General features: G+C 41.7%; 1 protein-coding gene across 1 annotated transcript in view; it reads right to left on the reverse strand.

The window, feature by feature from the left end:
• Positions 1-18320, reverse strand: part of PDZRN3 (PDZ domain containing ring finger 3) — a 241796-nt gene that overhangs the window by 205039 nt on the left and 18437 nt on the right. Inside the window, exon 3 of the mRNA XM_045493565.1 lies at positions 14288-14395. Within this exon, the coding sequence (XP_045349521.1) occupies positions 14288-14395 (108 nt within the window). The remainder of the gene's footprint in view (positions 1-14287; positions 14396-18320) is intronic.

Genomic DNA, 18320 nt, shown 5'->3' on the forward strand with positions numbered 1-18320 from the left:
TCACACAGATACATATATGTAAAACCTATTATTTTACAAGCTCTTTAGGCAATCAAAAACTTTTATGCGTCAAAACACAGTAAATTAAAGGACTCTGTCTAGTAATATAAGTTAAAGTGTCATTTAGAACTTCATTAAAACCCCAACGCCAAGATAAAGGCAACATTTCTGTGAACATGATTCCATGAAACTTAGCATTTAACGTCCTGTGTGATCACTTTCCTTCTGCTGGTTCATACAGCAAAGGAAATTAGTTCTCTAGATACCAAGACGCTGATTAGGACACCAAATGGAGAAATTAAAACCGTCACCAGCTTGTGATACCATCACCACTGGTCCTCTAGAAGGAAACAATGAAGTAGAAGGTAAGTCAAACTTACCTTTCAATCACGGAAGAAAATTCAGATGTTGCTCTATTGATAGTATCAGGAGCTTTCAATAAAAATATGATGAAATACTTTTTTTCTTGCTTGATTCCTCCTCCTCTACAATTCCTTTATCACCTGCAATCTCTTCTAAGTCACCATGAATATCAATACTCACCAAACGTTCTAATAAGCGTATTTCCAAAAATGATATAAAGCATTAGAAATCCATTAACAATGCCACAACAAAATCATACTTAATCCTATTTTATTTGGCTGTTCCCAGTTAAGACAGTTTAAAAACAAGTAATAAATATGTGTCCCTTATGCAATTTCCATGCCCCATCAGATCCTGGCACACAGGCAATTGTATCTCTTCCTCTCTTTTTGTCAAGACAACGCTTACTGGGGCGCCCCGGAGGCTCAGTCAGGTAAGTGTCTGACTTCGGCTCTGGTCATGATCTCGCAGTCTGTGAGTTCGAGCCCCACGTCGGGCTCTGTGCTGACAGCTCAGATCCTGGAGCCTGCTTCCGATTCTGTGTCTCCCTCTCTCTGCCCTTCCTCCACTCACTCACTCACTCTCTCTCTCTCTCTCTCAAAAATAAACAAACATCATTAAAAAAAATTTTTTTAAAGAGACAATGCTTACTATCAGTAACAGTTTCTAGTTTCATCTCTATACTTTATTGTATTTTTCATTTTTTCTACACTGGTGTATTATATTAGCATCAAGATACAGAAAGAAATTAAACGTGACTTGTAATCTTAAGGGATGAGGTAGTCAAAGAAACCCTTCACAGTTTTAAGAAAATCCCAACATTCTTCATGAGTCAACTTAAAAATGGAAATCTTATTCTGTTCTGGCATTTTAAAAATAGCTGATATTAAACACGCAATTGTTTTACTTTATTTTTAGAACACTTAAGTCAGCACATATGCAATGAATTACCATGTTGTTCACACTATGATGTAAATTAAGAATTATTTCTGATTGATCAATTACTGTGATTTATATGGCCTTAGGAAGTGACAGCTCTTTCTCAATCCAGATTCAAAAGGTCACTAACTTAAAAAAGAACTCCAAACCAAATTAAAATGATCTACTCACAACTGTAATTTCAGGCTCACGAAACTGTGCCATACAATCATCATCAAAGCTTGAGCTCGCTGCAAGGTCCCTCCAGGCCAGCCTCTACACAACTACAGGAAACAACCCAGCAAAGCTAACCACCTGGCGAGTGTTTATTCTGGGGCCAAATTTACAGTATTCGGACACATGCATTATTTTCTTTATTATAGCAACCTTATAATATATGAAACAGTGTCCATATTTTACAGAAGAAAGCAGTGCCCAGAAATAATAATAAGCTTGCCCAAGGTCATGAGGGTAGTGTGAAAATTTAGACAGGGAAACCTTGCTAAAGTAGACTTGAGATGGTAGAAGGAGAAGCTGGTAGGGAGAGCTGTACCACTCAACGTCAATTACAAGAAGAACTGTCAATTACAGAACTCTGTAAGAAAAACCCCAGTAGGGGAAGATACATGTTATATCTCCTACAAGAAATCAAATACCCCTGGCAACTTAGCCAAAGAGAAATCATCATCACCCTGAATTCCTGATTCCCTTTAATGTAATTTTATTCAAAACAACTCCTCCCAACTTCCTCCTCCTTTTCCATACAATAATGTTCCTCTCTTTGGTTTGTTGAACTTGCCTATAGATTTGCTGTAGCTTGCTTACCCCAGATTCCAATTCTCTACTCTTCCCAGATAAACCCACCTTTTTCTGGAAAAATAGCTGGTAGTTTTAAGGCTAACAATAGCAAATGGCAGGACTAGAATTCAAAATTTGCTCTAATTTCAGAGTGTGTGACTCTTAACCATTCTATGTACTGACCGGCTTTCTTATAACCCTAGTGTCAGCCATCTTGTTCTATATACTGGCCTTACAGGTAAACACCCTACAGTCAGGGACCACAGTTTAGCTCTCTATGGATCCTGATCTCTCTCGTAATAAGGGGAATTTGATTCACATCCACAAAGAGATAATACACTAGCCAAGGATTTCTCTTCCACTACTATCCTAAGAATCACACAACATGAAGATTTTTTTTTAAGATTTTATTTTTATTTTGAGAGAGAGAGAGAGAGAGAGTGAACATGTGAGCTGGGGAGAGGGGCAAAGGGACAGGGAAAGAGACAATCTTAAGCAGGCTCCATACTGAGTGCTGAGGCTGACATGGGACTTGATCCCATGACCCTGGAATCATGACCTGAGCTGAAATCAAGAGTTGGACACTCATCAGACTGGGCCACCCGGGCGTTCCCACAACCTGAAAATTTTCAATAAGCCACAACCGTACCATTCTATATAATCATCTTCCTCCCAAATTTTTAAACAAACACCTAATAATTTTTTAGGTAGGAGTTCCAAGTGTCTGCCTAATGAATTCTCAAATCGTTGTGTCTGGCTTTAGCCTCTACTACAAAGCTGTAATCATCAAGACAGTATGGTACTGGCACAAAAATAGACATACAGACCAATGGAATAGAATACAGAACATAGAAGTGAACCCACAAATGGATGGCCAACTGATCTTTGATAAAGCAGGAAAGAGTATCCAATGGAAAAAAGACAGTCTTTTTAGCAAATGGTGTTGGGAGAACTGGATAGCAACATGCCGAAGACTGATACTAGATCACTTTCTTTTTTTTTTTTTTTTTTTAATTTTTTTTTCAACATTTATTTATTTTTGGGACAGAGAGAGACAGAGCATGAACGGGGGAGGGGCAGAGAGAGAGGGAGACACAGAATCGGAAACAGGCTCCAGGCTCTGAGCCATCAGCCCAGAGCCCGACGCGGGGCTCGAACTCACGGACCGCGAGATCGTGACCTGGCTGAAGTCGGATGCTTAACCGACTGCGCCACCCAGGCGCCCCTAGACCACTTTCTTAAACCATACACAAAAATAAACTCAAAATGGATCAAAGACCTAAATGTGAGATAAGAAACCATCAAAACCCTAGAGGAGAAAGCAGGCAACAACCTCTGTGATCTGAGCCACAGCAATTTCTTGCTCTACACACCTCCAAAGGCAAGGGAATTAAAAGCAAACATGAACTATTGGGACCTCATCAAGATCAAAAGTTTCTGCACTGCAAAGGAGACAGTCAACAAAACTAAAAGGCAACCGACAGAATGGGAAAAGGTATTTGCAAATGACGTATTGGCTGAAGGGTTAGTATCCAAAATCTATAAAGAACTTACCAAACTCCACACCCGAAAAACAAATAATCCAGTGAAGAAACGGGCAGAAGACGTGAACAGACACTCTTCCAAAAAGACATCCAGATGGCTAACAGACACATAAAAAGATGCTCAATATCACTCCTCATCAGGTAAATACAAATCAAAACCATCCTGAGATACCACCTCACACCGGTCAGAGTGGCTAAAATGAACAACTCAGGAAACAACAGATGTTGGCAACGATGTGGAGAAATGGGAATCCTCTTCCACTGCTGGTGGGAATGCAAACTGGTGCAGCCACTCCAGAAAGCAGTGTGGAGGTTCCTTAAAAACTTAAAAATAGAACTACCCTACACAATAGCACTCCTGGGAATTTATCCAAAGGATACAGGAGTGCTGATGCATAGGGGCACCTGTACCCCAGTGTTCATAGCAGCACTTTCAACCACAGCCAAATTATGGAAAGAGCCCAAGTGCCCACCAACTGATGAATGGATAAAGAAGATGTGGTTTATATATGCAATGGAACACTACTTGACCATGAGAAAGAATGAAATCATGCCATTTGCAGCAACGTGGGTGGAAATGGAAGGTATTACGCTGAGTGAAATAACTCAGTCAGAGAAAGACAGGTATCATATGTTTTCACTCATATGTGGAACTTGAGAAACTTAACAGAAGACCATGGCAGAAGAGAAGGGGAAAAATAGTTACAGAAAGGGAGAGAGGCAAAACCATAAGAGACTCTTAAACACAAGGAACAAACTGAGGGATGATGGGTGGAGGAGAGGGGAAAATGGGTGATGGGCAGTGAGGAAGGCACTTGTTGGGATGAGCACTGGGCGTTGTATGTAAGCAATGAGTCACAGGAATCCACCCCAAAATCAAGAGCACACTGTACACACTGGATGTGAACCAGTTTGACAATAAATTATATTAAAAAATAAATAAGTAAAATAAAACAGAAAGTCTCACAGCAAAAAAAAAAAAAAAAAAAAAAAAAAAATCATGGTGTCTGGAAACACGGTATTTCTTAGTAACAATCATTCTGTGAAAAGAATAAAAATTGATTTCTTTGATTAGAGACTGTCAAAATTGATTCCGTTCCCAGAGTTTCTTGAAGGATTGAAAAACAAAAAAACATATATATTTAGCACATTTTAAAACGCAGCAGAAGGTCTCTTTTGAGAGGTGGAAGAGGAGTTGGAAAACCAACATGCATAGGCTCTCAGTTCCCCTACCCGGCAAGAGCTGTCAAATGACTCCCTAGCACCAGCAGGAAAAGAGGAAGCGATGAAAGATGGAAGTTAAAAGAATCAGAGGAGCCAAAAAGACAGCAGGGAGTGCCACCCTCAGGAGAAAAGGGGTGGGACACAGACTCTGTGCAGTTCAAATGGCTACCAAAATAGACAAAGACGGGTAAATGGTAAAAAGGTCTCCTTGGAGCAGCGTGGCACTCAGTGTGGCAGAGGCAGACAGGCTCTGTCCCAGCTGCGCTTCCTGGTGAGGCTCCTGGGAACCATTCATCATCATTAGAGGAAATGCTGCCGCCACTTCCCACCCCCCGGGGTATTCAGAGTCCCCAGTGAAAGTGGCATAATGGCAAATCAGCACACACAGCTGCCATCCGCCCCAAGTCTTCCCATTTGCAATTTGCACTGACAATTTCCAAATCAACGCTCGCTCCTCCTGCTCCCTCCTCCTGCTTACTGCACCCTAATCTATAGGCAATGGGCTTAGTTCCTGTTTCCAAAATGATGTCAGTCTGCTGCTCTGAAGGGTCCCCAGACCTGTGTCTCTCCAGCGAAGCTAAATTCCACACCCTACACAGCTTAGCATTTCAACCCAACCATCCCAACATACCTTGGAAATCTGACCAAAGTGCATACAGCTCTCTTTGCCTTATAGTGACAGAAAGACAAAACCTAATTTTAAAGAAAACTGTTCTCAAACCCCCCCTATACTTAAAGGTTAAGTGTCTAGACATCGTGTGTAAAGAAGATGAGTGAATATAAAATGCATTTTATCTGTACAGCTATCAAAAGGTTTGCAGTTTTGTTTTCCTTGGGAAATTACCAAATTATACTTTTTTTGGCCTAATTTTTATTCAGAAAATCTAACAGGGACACCAGTCCCTTCTGATTTATTCTAGATTTTCAAGTACTCTGTGGGTGATCTAATTAAATCTTTTTATTAAAAGAGGACCATGAGGGATAGATTTAAAACTTCAGTAGAGCCGGAACTCCTGCACAAGTACACAGGCCAACATCAGCGAACTTTGATCAACTTACACTGAGAATAGGGGGGAGGTGCTCTGCCAAAAAGGAGTGTCCAGGGCCCTGATTCCAGAGTTTCAGCATAAAGCTAGCTGCCTGCATGTGTCCATACATGGGGCAGAGGCCATGAGCTTTCAGACATGAGAACATCAAATAACGTTTTCAAGAACTATGAGCAGGAGCCAGCCTTGTGACATTCAAAACAAAGAAGAAAGTCACGCCTGGGTGGCTCAGGTCATGATCCCATGGTCATGGGTTCAAGCCCTGTGTTGGGCTCTGTGCTGACAGCTCAGAGCCTGGAGCCTGCTTTGGATTCTGTGTCCCATGCTTTCTCTGCTTTTCCCCCACTTGTGCTTGGTCTCTCTCTCTCTCAAAAAAAATAAATGTAAGAAAAAAAATTTTTTTAATAAAAAATTTTTTAAAAAACTGAGAAGAAACTTCCAACATCACATGTTTCATCTTTACTTATTTATGGATTAGAAAACTAATGCTCACTTTGGAGACTTCCAACATTAATGTTACTTGAGAAATTTATTTTTTTATTTTTATTGTTTAGCTTCACCATCTTTTTTTTTTTTTTTTTTTTAATAAAACTTATTGTCAAATTGGCTAACATCCAGCGTGTACAGTGTGCTCTTGGTTTTGGGGGTAGATTTCAGTGATTCATAGCTTCCATACAACACCCAGTGCTCATCCCAACAAGTGCCCTCCTCAATGCCCGTCACCCATTTTCCCCTCTCCCCCGCCCATCAACCCTCAGTTTGTTCTCTGTATTTAAGGGTCTCTTATGGTTGGGGCACCTGGGTGGCTCAGCCTGTTAAGCATCTGACTCAGGCTCAGGTCATGATCTCACAGCTCTTGAGTTCCAGCCCCGTGTTGGGCTCTGTGCTGACAGCTCAGAGCCTGGAGCCTGATTCAGATTCTGTGTCTCCTCTCTCTGCCCCTCCCCTGCTTGCACTCTGTTCCTCTCTCTCAAAAATAAACAAATGATTAAAAAAAAAAAAAAAAAAAGAGTTTCTTTTGGTTTGACTACCTCCCTTCCTCCCTCTCTGTTTGTAACTATTTTTTTCCCCTTCCCTTCCCCCATCGTCTTCTATGAAGTTTCTCAAGTTCCACATATGAGCTGACTTCAGAAATTTCAAGTCTCCCCCCAATTCCCCACAAAATTAAGAACTATAAAATGTTTATTAGCTCAGAGGATTTTTCCTATGAAAAGACAAATATATAGAAATGCTTTTAAAATACACAAATTGCATCATGCCATATGTTCTGTTCTTCATCTAAGTTGTATGTTTATCTGGCTGGTGTGCAGGGATGTCTGTTACAAAGATGTTCAGTGAAAACCTAGTTGTTCTTGTTTTTTTTTTTTCCAAAAGCTAGTTTTAATAGCCCAATAGTAAGACAGCAACAACACTAATACACATAACGAAGTCAATACATCAGTACAGTCATTAGAAAGCAATTAATATAGATCAGAGAGGGTATATTTGGTTTTAACTGGTCACAATGTTAATTCCAGAGACTACGACTGCTTGAAACAGGTCAGACTTTTCTCAATGATCCTATAGCAGCACTATATTCTTGCCAAAACACGTAAGAGGAAAACAGATGTCAAAATTATTTTTGCTGACTTCTATGTTTAGCTTTGGTATTAAGTTCTTGGGTCAGAAGCTAAAATTTTAGTTTAAAAGAAAATCAATTCTTCCTATTTGTACTTAATAGCAACAATCTTTCGACCTGCATTATCTCCTTGATCCACCCACACAGCATGACAGGTAAGGGAGACAGTAATGCTCTTCCTCTTTTAGAGATGAAGAAATCAAGGCTCACCACTGAGGATACCAAGGCCACAGAGTCAGTAACTGGGCACAACTTCAACTTGGGCATCTTGATCTAAAACACAGGGCTTTTTCCACCATTAGGATGAAAGAAATTGGCTGCATTTTAGAGGAACATCATTTTGCCAGTGTCTTCCATTGCTTTAGTATAGGACATTAGGGTAAAATGAAAATGGTTCAACAGAGGGGCAGGAGAAGAAGAAAAAAAACAAATACTATGGAGGTGTTCGCTGCATTTTACATGTCAACACGAAAAAGACTGACTTTTAGCAGGGGAAAGAGTACTCTTTCTTATAGTGGAAAGCCAACTAATAAACACAGAAGGAATGCAGTTAGAAAATGACCATTTGTCAAACACCCTAATACTGATCAATTCAAGTAAAAACCATAAAAGAATGCTAAAACCAGTGTATTAAAGTTTGAGGAGCAGCGAAATATTTACATAGCCACAAAATATCCCCCTGTAGGATACGAGGTAAAGGAGAAAACAACAACTGGATAGTGGAGAAGTCTGGCAGACAGGACTTGAACCAAGCAGTCCAAATTTATGTCACCAATTGACATCATGTGACTCCCAACAGGATGTGCTGAGAAGGACACACTATCACTTCTGTGGTATTCCCATTCAAAATATATGACCTAAATCCATATTCATGAGCAACAAACAGATCCAAACTGAGAGGCACTCTACAAATGACCTTTTCTGTAAAAGACAAAAAACTTCAACAAATGCTGTCAAGTAAGAGACACTAAAGAAATATGACAACTAAATAAAACATATGATCTAAGATTTTCTCTCACTGTAATGGACACTATAAAGATTATTAGTGAAATCTGAATAAATTTGGTAGATTAACGACACCCCCCATGTGAATTTCCTGATGGAGACAACTGTACTCCAGTTCTGTAAGGTAACGTCTTATTGCTAAAAAACACACACACTGATATATTTAGGGATTAAGAGTAGACAGAGAAAAGAATTCAAGTAAATGTAATGGATGTCAATATTTGGCAAATCTGGGAAGAGATTATGCAGGAATTTGTTTACATATATCTGAAATTATGTCAAAATAAAAGTCAATATGATAATAAAAAGAGAGTCTTAATAAAAGACAGTAATTTTTTTTTAATTTTTTTTTTTTTTTTTTTTTTTTTTTGAGAGAGAGAGAGAGACAGAGACAAAGACAGAGCGTGACTGGAGGAGGGGCAGAGACAGAGGGAGACACAGCATCCAAAGCAGGCTACAGGCTCCGAGCTGTTGGCACAGAGCCCATCGCAGGCCTCAAACTCAAGAACCTCAAGATCATGACTTGAACTGAAGTCAGACGCTAAACCGACCGAGTCACCCAGGCACCCCAAGTTGTTTTGTTTTGTTTTTTTTAAATAAATGCTTCATCAGGTGAATGATAGGCCATTCTGCAATTTTTATTGGTCTCAGAACAGTATCTTCTAACAATAACAAACGGTAAAATCTCATCGTGTTCTATCAAAGCCTGGTTCTGGAAGGGAAGGTATTGTTAAAGCTTTCTGGTCCGTCCTGCAACCCAGCCTTATTAGCAATGACAGGCTAACCAGACCTACAGCAAACAAAACAGAGTAACTGGAGTACACAAAAGCCTCTGAGGTCTCACGGCCTCTGTGACCACAACTGTGGGTCTTCATATCCTCCCGCTTTCAAGGGGAACCTGTACTTACAGGCGACGGTACAAAATAATGGCTCTGGGCCACCGTCCACTTTCACTGAAGTCCACATCTGCACTCTCCAAGTACAAGAGGACACTGCATTTAACCCAACAACTGTCACACAAGTATGCTCACTACCACACGGGAGTCTCGCACAATGCAGCTGTGAGCTCAGTTCTCCAACCTAAGAAGCCTGAAAACTGGCCATCAATAAATAAATAAATAAATGTGGACGGCCTCTACAAGTGGTTTAAGAGTTGCTCTGGAACTACATCATGTGGTCATGCATTTGCCATGCCAGCCATGTAGCTACAAAAAAAAAAAAAAAAAAAAAATTGAACCAAGAAACTAATATACCGATAGCACATGCCTCCAAGTGAATTTGCCAGTTTCCTAGTAGGCTTTGGTTTTGCTGTGCTTTTCTTGGCATGAGCACTATGCCCAATGAGGTATTTGCATAACAAGTCAAATACCTCATATGGTAGTCAACTGAGGGAACAGCGAGATGCTCCAATGCTAGGGAAATCGGCTGGATGGACTCAGGGAGAGATGTATGCTCCCCACATGGAACCCTAAGGGATTTTTCAGGGTAATATCAACCATATGTGATTTTTCACCTTTTGGTTTCTCCAAATCACTTACAGTAGAATTGGGCAGAATGTGACTGGTGGTCCAGAGTAGACTCTAGAGGTCACAGAAAAAAAGCACTCTATTTGTGATGGATTCTGTTTACGTTGGTTAACACATACTCAGCTGGCACTGGGCAGATTTTTCCAAAGGTTTCAAACTGTTACAAAGGACAAAAGCAAAGTTCCTTTAAGAAATGTGGTGGTACTGAGATATGAAGAGTAGTGCGTTGTCTTTGAAAGGGAGTTCATAAAGCAGACTAAGCTCTGAGGCAGAGAAACTAAACCACTGGGGTATTTATGGTACACAAAAAGTACTGTGGGGAAATTAAGTTTCTAAAGAGGAGCTGACTATACGCAATCAAAGGTGAGGTGAGAAGTTATGAAAAGGGTCTGAGGCAGCTCATAATTAAGGACAGGGAGAAAACACACACACACACACACACACACACACACACACACACACACAATCACAAGGAAATACTGAGTAAGTTGGAACTTGCTGTATCTCAGTGTCAGATGTGAGGTAGGGTGGGCACAACAATCTGTCTGTCCCAATCCAAAGCAGATAGGAGGACACGGGATGCAAATATTGGGTGTGGGCTCCTGGAACAGTCAGGCTCCAAAGCTGTAGCTATGTGGGCTGGGAAGACACTTGATCAGAGGGGGCCCAAGACTTCTAGCCCCAGAATGAGCCAGCTCAGGCCTTCTCAGGCCTTGAGGGCCCCCAGACAGAAAACTCCAGCAGTCAGGCTAGAAGGGGGGGCACATTCACAGCTCTGCTCCTGAGCAACTCACTGTGCATCATAAGGTTTTGGAATAAGATAAATCTCTAGTCCAGTGATTCTCTCTGGTACCCCCACCATTCCCTGAGGTAGTGCTGGAAATCTGTGGGGGCATTCACTGGCACAAGGATTGGGGAGGGGGCCAAGGAGGCTCCAAGTCCTACAATGCACACAGTCCCATGCAATGCACATTAAGCCTCCAATGCAACTGACACAAATCCTGCCAGACTTTTGTGAAGGTAAAATAACAGACGTTTTATAATTATTGGAGTGGAGGACCTAACTCTGTTTCGTATTTACACACTAAGGGTTTTTTTTTTTTTTCAGTTACATATGTACAGATTGTACACCTTGTTCATAGCAGCATTATTCACAATAGTCAAAAAGTGGGAGCAAACCCAGTGTCCGTCAATACAGAGATAAAAGAAATGTGGTATAGGCATCAATACACAGTGGGATAGTATTTAGCCATAAAAAGGAAGCAATTCTGATATATCTTACAATAGGGACGAACCTGGAGGATGAATCATGTCAGATGGAATGAGCCAGACACAAAAGGAGCAATATTGCATGATTCCACTTACACGGAGTGCCTACGGAAACAGAAAGTAGAATGGTGGCTGCCAGGAGCTGGGGCAGAAAGAGCACGGAGTTGTTTCACGGGGACAGTTTCACTGAAGGAAGACGGGAAACCTCTGGAGATGGATGGTGGTGATGGCTGCATGACCGTGTAAATGCCACAGAAGGGTAAGACTAAAAATAGTTAAATGGTCAAGATTGGGTTATGTTTATTTCAGCACACATTAAAAATACACACACACACACACAAACACGGAAGTGTGCAAGTCACAAGAAGACTGGACTTGGTTGTGCCAGAACTCAACCACAACCTGTTCACCACTGCAGAAAATTCAATCTCGGATGGCGACAGGGCTCCCAGTGCCAGAGTCCCCAGCACCACCTTCCCGCTCTGGCAGCCTCTCCAGCTGGTACATCAGGTTGGGTCTAGCCGGGGGCGCCAGCACCTGGCACCTTCAGGGTACCTTCAAACGTCACCATGTCCGCACACATACACCCTGATACATGGGATTTATTATCAGTTATCTTCATTTTCACTTTTCTATTACAGTACATAGAGATCTTACAAGTAGGGGTGTATGCATCTATTACTTTCTTTGTAAATTTCGTTTCACGATAGTATCGGGGGCAGTGAAACACTATTTGTTAGAAAAAAACCGAAGGGAGGCGGCCTGGCTTTGGTCTCAGGGAGCAGACAGCAGCAGCAAGAGCCTAAAGACTGCAGTAAAGCACGAGACTCAGTGAGTCTCCGTGGATTTCACAGAAGCACCCTTTCGTGAGAATTAAAGTTCTTACGGGGAAGGTCTGCTGGTAGTTGGCCCACTCCCCCGAAAAGGAAGAAATATGGTAGGAAAGTAGAAAGCGCCTGACTCTCCTTAGTGATGAAACACAGGCACAGTTAAAATCATCAAATTCGTGCCCAGTAATCAACTCCGACACAGACGAGGTGAAGCAGGGTACACTTTTTTCAGTCATGGGAATTACCGTATCACGTCAAAGGAGATCAGGGTTTAACAGAGAAGGGCACGGTGTGTCGATTGCAATGACACATATGTTGTTTCTCTGTTGCGATCATCCTTCTTTCCATCTCAACACTGGGACATGATTCATATTTTACATACTGTCCAAAAGGGGAATGTGACTTACCAGAAACCATCCTCAACATTTCAAATACAGATCCCCCCTCTGCCAAGAGAAAATCCTGCCCAGCTGTAGATTTCTCATTTGCAAAACATAAGAGCAATGAAATTCCATTACTTAGAGAAACTGGCTGTTCCACCAAACCCCTGGCAACGGAAGCTGTACTTATCTTTCTGAACAATAGCCTCAGAAAATGTATTCTTTCTCTCTCAGACAAAAAGAAAAAAAAAAAAGACAGTAAGTATGCCTTTGAGCTCTTGAGAAAGTGCTCTTGTCCAAGCCAATTTCTCTTCGGGAAAATCCACTCCCCTGACCTGGGAAATACAAAGATTGACCCTAAAACATGTAGTAAAAAGAGCTCCAAGTTTAAGAACGCTTCAAAAAGTCAATGGGGATGTAACAATATTAATAATGTCCTTAAAACAAAATCAAGTATCCCTTTAATACGTAAGTGACCACGATGTACCCGCTCCCGCAGAAAAGTGACTCTTAGACCCTAACATGTTCAGTTTGTTTTCCTGGTGACGTTTAACTGCATGTTTTCCTGAGGACATAAATGATCCTGAAGTGTTCTGCTTCGCACATTGCAGAATTCATTCAAACAAGAATGGAAAGCCAGACTTTGTTCTCTGTCTTCCCAAGGCTCCTTTCTCTGGGGAGAAGCATGTGGCCAAATTCCAGTGGGTTACATGAACTCCACTCATGGCTTATCTCATAGTCAGAGTTCCCACTCGGCCCAAAGTTTTGAAACGGACCATGAAAACACTCCAGAAATACAGACGCTACACTAATGTGTTTGGAATACCAACAGTGCTGCTTTTCCTGTTCCCCGTTTAATGTGCCGTGTTACATGGCTATGGCCTTGGAGACTTTCTTGTGGGATTCAACATATTACCTAGGATTCTCCTATTTAGTTTCTTCCTCACAGGACACCCAACCACTTAGTCCATGTATTTACCCATTAAAAGAGCAATCAAAATGATCAAAAAAAGCAGCAGAAAACAGTCATTTGTATCCAACTTTGTACCAAGAGCCCATACAAGGAAACAATGGGTAACTGTCTCCCTTTGGGCAACCTGGGGCATCTGAGGCCATCTATGTGACCCTATTCCAGTGTGTTGGATGGTGGGCCAGGAGATCTACTTCCTCCATAGAAAATCCACAAACCTGCTCTATAAAACCTTAAAATGCTCCATGAAGAACTGAATAGAGAGAGTTGGGAATGATGTGAGTGACTATCCTATCAAACTTTGCCTGCACATCCCTGGACCATCACTTGGTAAAACCGGCAACAGAAGACAGAACGATGCATTTGTAGCAGTAACTGTGTGCCACGAGCTGGGAGGACATGAGCAAGCCCCCAGAGCTGCCACGATCTTACCCTGGGAACCAACGTGAACACCGACACAATGTGCACAACAGGGGCTGCTCATCTGGTTCTAACTAACAGACAACTCTCCAACGGCTTTCGCACAAAACTGTAACTGAAGCCCACAAAACAGATGCAAGGCTAAAGGATGAGAGCCAAATTGTGAACATGACACTCATAATCTGGCTTCTCTATATTTAATATAAACAAAAACTTAACACCAAGGCAATCAGCACTCCATAAAGTCCCACACAATGGGAGAGTTCTCCTGCCCAACCATCAGGAGGGTTCAGGCCTCCCTCCCTGACCAAACTGAACCGGACGAAGACGGGATGGCATTCAGCCTATTAAAAGACACTGCCCAGCATTCACATACCTCAATAATCCTGTCATGAATTTGCAGGCCTCCGTCCTTGGCTGCGGGCCCACTGTCAACTATTTTGGATACAAAGATTCCTTCAGTGGACGATCCATCTTGGTTGTCCTTTGGGTTAAAAAAACACACACATGAATGCTAGGCATTAACTTGGTTAAAGCTTACACTCTTAAACTATGATGGACTTGAGCTTATGTCAAAAGTGGCAATGGGGTGAAAGCCCATCTGTTACCCCTAATTTCTGTTTTAATCTAAAATTAATACATGCACATGGTACGATGTTTCAAAACCTATCAAAATGTATAGGTCCTTGCCACCTCCTACCCAGTGTCCTTTTCCCCTTTATAGCATCTATTGGCAGTTTATATACCCTTTCCAAAACATTTTTCATAGATCACCTTTCTTCAACGTGTATCTGTTCCTTTTTCATGCATACAAACGGGAGTGTGCTCTCTCAATTCTTGTGCGCCTTGCCTCTTTTGCTTAACTTCACAAATCTTAGGGACTTTTCTCCAGTCTTCCTTTCTACCTCACTCCCTTAAATGGCTGAACGGTATCCCAGTAATGGGATAGTAAGCAGCTTCCAGTTGTCATTCTCAGAGACAATGATGTGTCTCATACCTTCTTCCAACCTGTACAATGAAATATCTTTTGCGGTATTTATCTAGGGCATATCCCTAGCAATGCAACCAGTGGTCCAAGGATATGTAGATTTGACGGGCATTGCCAAATTAAGCACTCGTAGCTCATGAGAGTGTTTTTCCACAGCCTCACCAGCACAAAGTACTATTAAAACTTTTAAGCACCCAACAATTTGATTGTGAAAATAGGTGTTTTATGCGTGCTCTGATTTACATTAGAAAAGCTCACCACCAGCACCCCAATCCTAATAAATTCTCATCTCCAATCTCAAATCCCTTTAGATCTTTCAAAGTCTGGACTGAAACTTTCTGGGAAAAGTGACGGCTCGCTGCTCAAACTCCTTCCTTTATTTAAAATCAAAAAGTTCCAACAAGCTCATAAAAAAAAAACCCTCACAGCTTGTTCATGAACTTCTTTCCAAACAGCACTGGGATGAATTCTCTCCAAGTGTGTGGATTAAATTTCTAGTGATTAACAGATGGATTTATAAGTTAAACGGCCCAAGTATGTGTTGTTTCCAAACAAAAGCATTTCAAAAGTAATTTCAGGATCTTCCACAGAAACTCCAAATTCTGGAGTTGCCATAAGGCCGTAAGATGATCTATTTTAAAAATAATTTCTGTATACAGAAATACATATAAACCCCATTTGTTAAAAAGTAACAAGGAAAATATAAAATTTTTCTCTTTAAACAGAAAAGAAAAAACCCATATTCTAAAGGAGAAAGGGAGGACTTTAATGTAGTTCAATCGACCGCTTCAAGTGAAAGAGCAATGGATAAGAATAAGCAAATGCACGCTCTGTACCTCTTCTCTCTCTCCCTCCATCCTCACCCCTGTCTCTCCAACACACACACACACACACACACACACACACACACACACACACCCTATAAGGTCATAAGCAGGATTCGAAAGAAATCAAAATCACAACCTAAAATGAGCATTAAGTGTTTTCCCCAACATTTATCCCCCTGTGACAAAGATAGGTCTCCAAACTGACATCTGGATTCTATCAACACTCTTCCAAGAGAGAAGGGTCAGCGAGACTGTGGGTGCTGTGCTAGATCAGCCATCCTCAACAGGCAGCCCTGCCCAGCATCACAGCACCCTGCATGGGGCCACTGCAGACTAACCCTTCACTGTCTGGATTTCTCCCTGCCTCCTTTCTCTCTCACAGCCGCCTCACTAATGCACTAATCCCAGCACATTCATGTATCTCCCCACGTGCATATCTCAATTTTAAGTACAAGTTGCGCAACTGCTTCTATTTACTGACTACACGCTAGACAGCAGGCAGGTAGGGAGTACCCTGTGTCCACTGTTTCATCCTTCCAATAACTAAAAATGGTAAGTACTATATTATTCTCCATTTCATAGAGGAAAAACCTCAGACAGAGAGGTTAAATAACTTATCAGAGGTCACAGAGCTAAAAAGTAGCACAGGTCAGTTTCAAAACTAAAGCCATTCCCTTACACAAGCTCAAAGAGCAATACTGCCTCCTATGGAGAAAAATCTCAACAAGAAGCATTAATTCGGAAGTTCCACATTCCAGGCTATGGAATATTCCACTGGAGAAATCTGAAGACTCTCAATGGACCACACAGGATTTGATTTGTGGGCAATTGTGGGTTCCCTAAGAGGTGATGTCAATATACCCAATGAAAAGAGATCTGCACTTACTCTGAATTCGTTGCTTTGCATTTCTTGCCGGAAGAGGGAGATGGGAACAGGATTTTGACGTTGGTTTGTTTTGCAGAATACTACTTTGTGTACAAGTAATTTTTCTTAGGACAATCAGTAAGTTCAAGCAAAAGCAGAGGAACAGCAAAAGCAAACAGCACAATTCAGGTTAAATTAATAAGACAGCGGTAGGAGGTGGAGAAAGAACACACGCACAAAAAAAAAAAAAAAAAATACAGCAAGGACAAAATCCAAGAAAACCAAAGCAATCCCATCCTGGAAAGCTAGATGTGTCTCTTCAAAGACATTGCTCGATTCTTTGTTTGGCCCCTCTCTGAATACATTTTAAGTCCAAGTTATTTATCAAGGTGAACTAACACGGCTCGGGATTTGTTTTGTTTTGCCAGCTTGAGAAAAGGAAAAATCAAAGGGATTGTTTCCATCAGAGGGGTACCTGAAGATGAAGAATACCCGCCAAAGGCCGAAGTGACAGGTTTGACACACCAGAATGGCTGCTGTGTCTGAAGGGATATAAGAATTAATGAATGAATGATGTGACTCTGCGAAGGGCAGTGCATCATGCAAGGAAAAGCCTCGTGTCAGCGCCCCCCGGCTGGGCTTATGTCACAACCCAACCAAGCATCTAACACAAGAATCCCTTGGGAAACGCGCACGTCATGGGTACTGCCTTCCACTTCCAGTTACTAACAATGAGTGTGCATTGTTGCTCATCTTGGCTTTTTAGCGTGTTCTCAATGACCTGCCAGATTTCCAGGCAACAGTTCAGAATACATTTAGGGTTCATTATGCTATTTCTGCTAATCAGGACAAGTTTTTTAAAAACACTATTGTAACCACATGCATATGGAATTAAACTTTCCTCCAGGGGACATGCACGCAGTTCTTGAAAAAAGACCACAGGAACTAAGAACACTTATGAATGCTACAAAATTCATTCTGGCTTTCACTTCAATCAGCTTTTTAAAGGACAAAGAAAAAAAAAAAGTACCTAAAACATGTACTTTGATAAGCACAAGAAAGAACCATATTCCAATGAGGCTGGGAGTGGCCTTTCTTCCCAGAGAGGGACAGAAAATAAATACGATCTTCACGGCCTTTCACGTATCAAGTTCTCCAACCATCCCCAAGACACAGGCATGCCTCTCCATTTCAAGCATTTTGCCAACCGTGGGCTCCTTTTTCCTACATATGCTTTGGTGAGGCAGAGAACAGACCTTCCTGGTTTGGGCTCTTTCTGCTGTGGAAGTTGCTGAAACATCTAACGGTGAAGTGCATCTTAGCTGGTTGAAGTCATTTCTTGAAACTATTAACAGTGAGTAGGGACAGGAGAAATAATATTTACGAGGCCAAACCAAGGACGGCCTCTGTCATTCGCCCTAAGTGGCAGAGCACAACACATTCTAAAACAAGTTGGGGAACACGGACCGCTCGTTTCCTGGGACCAATTACTTAGACATCCGAGCCCCTCCCTCAGCCCTTCCCTTTGCTGGCGAGTGTGGACTCCTGGCAGCAAGGACTCAAGCAGAGCAGCATTGCAACATGCTGCCAAGCTGTTCAGCCAAATGGCTACAGTCAAAAGGAAAAAAGTACCAACGGGACAGAATTCTAGACTTTCTTAAGAAAGTCACCGAGACAAGGAGACAAACAACCGTGTGTGCCCATCTCAGCAAAATGTCCCCACCCCTCT

The sequence above is a fragment of the Leopardus geoffroyi genome, chromosome A2 (genome assembly GCF_018350155.1).
Source record: "Leopardus geoffroyi isolate Oge1 chromosome A2, O.geoffroyi_Oge1_pat1.0, whole genome shotgun sequence".
Taxonomy (NCBI): Eukaryota; Metazoa; Chordata; class Mammalia; order Carnivora; family Felidae; genus Leopardus; species Leopardus geoffroyi.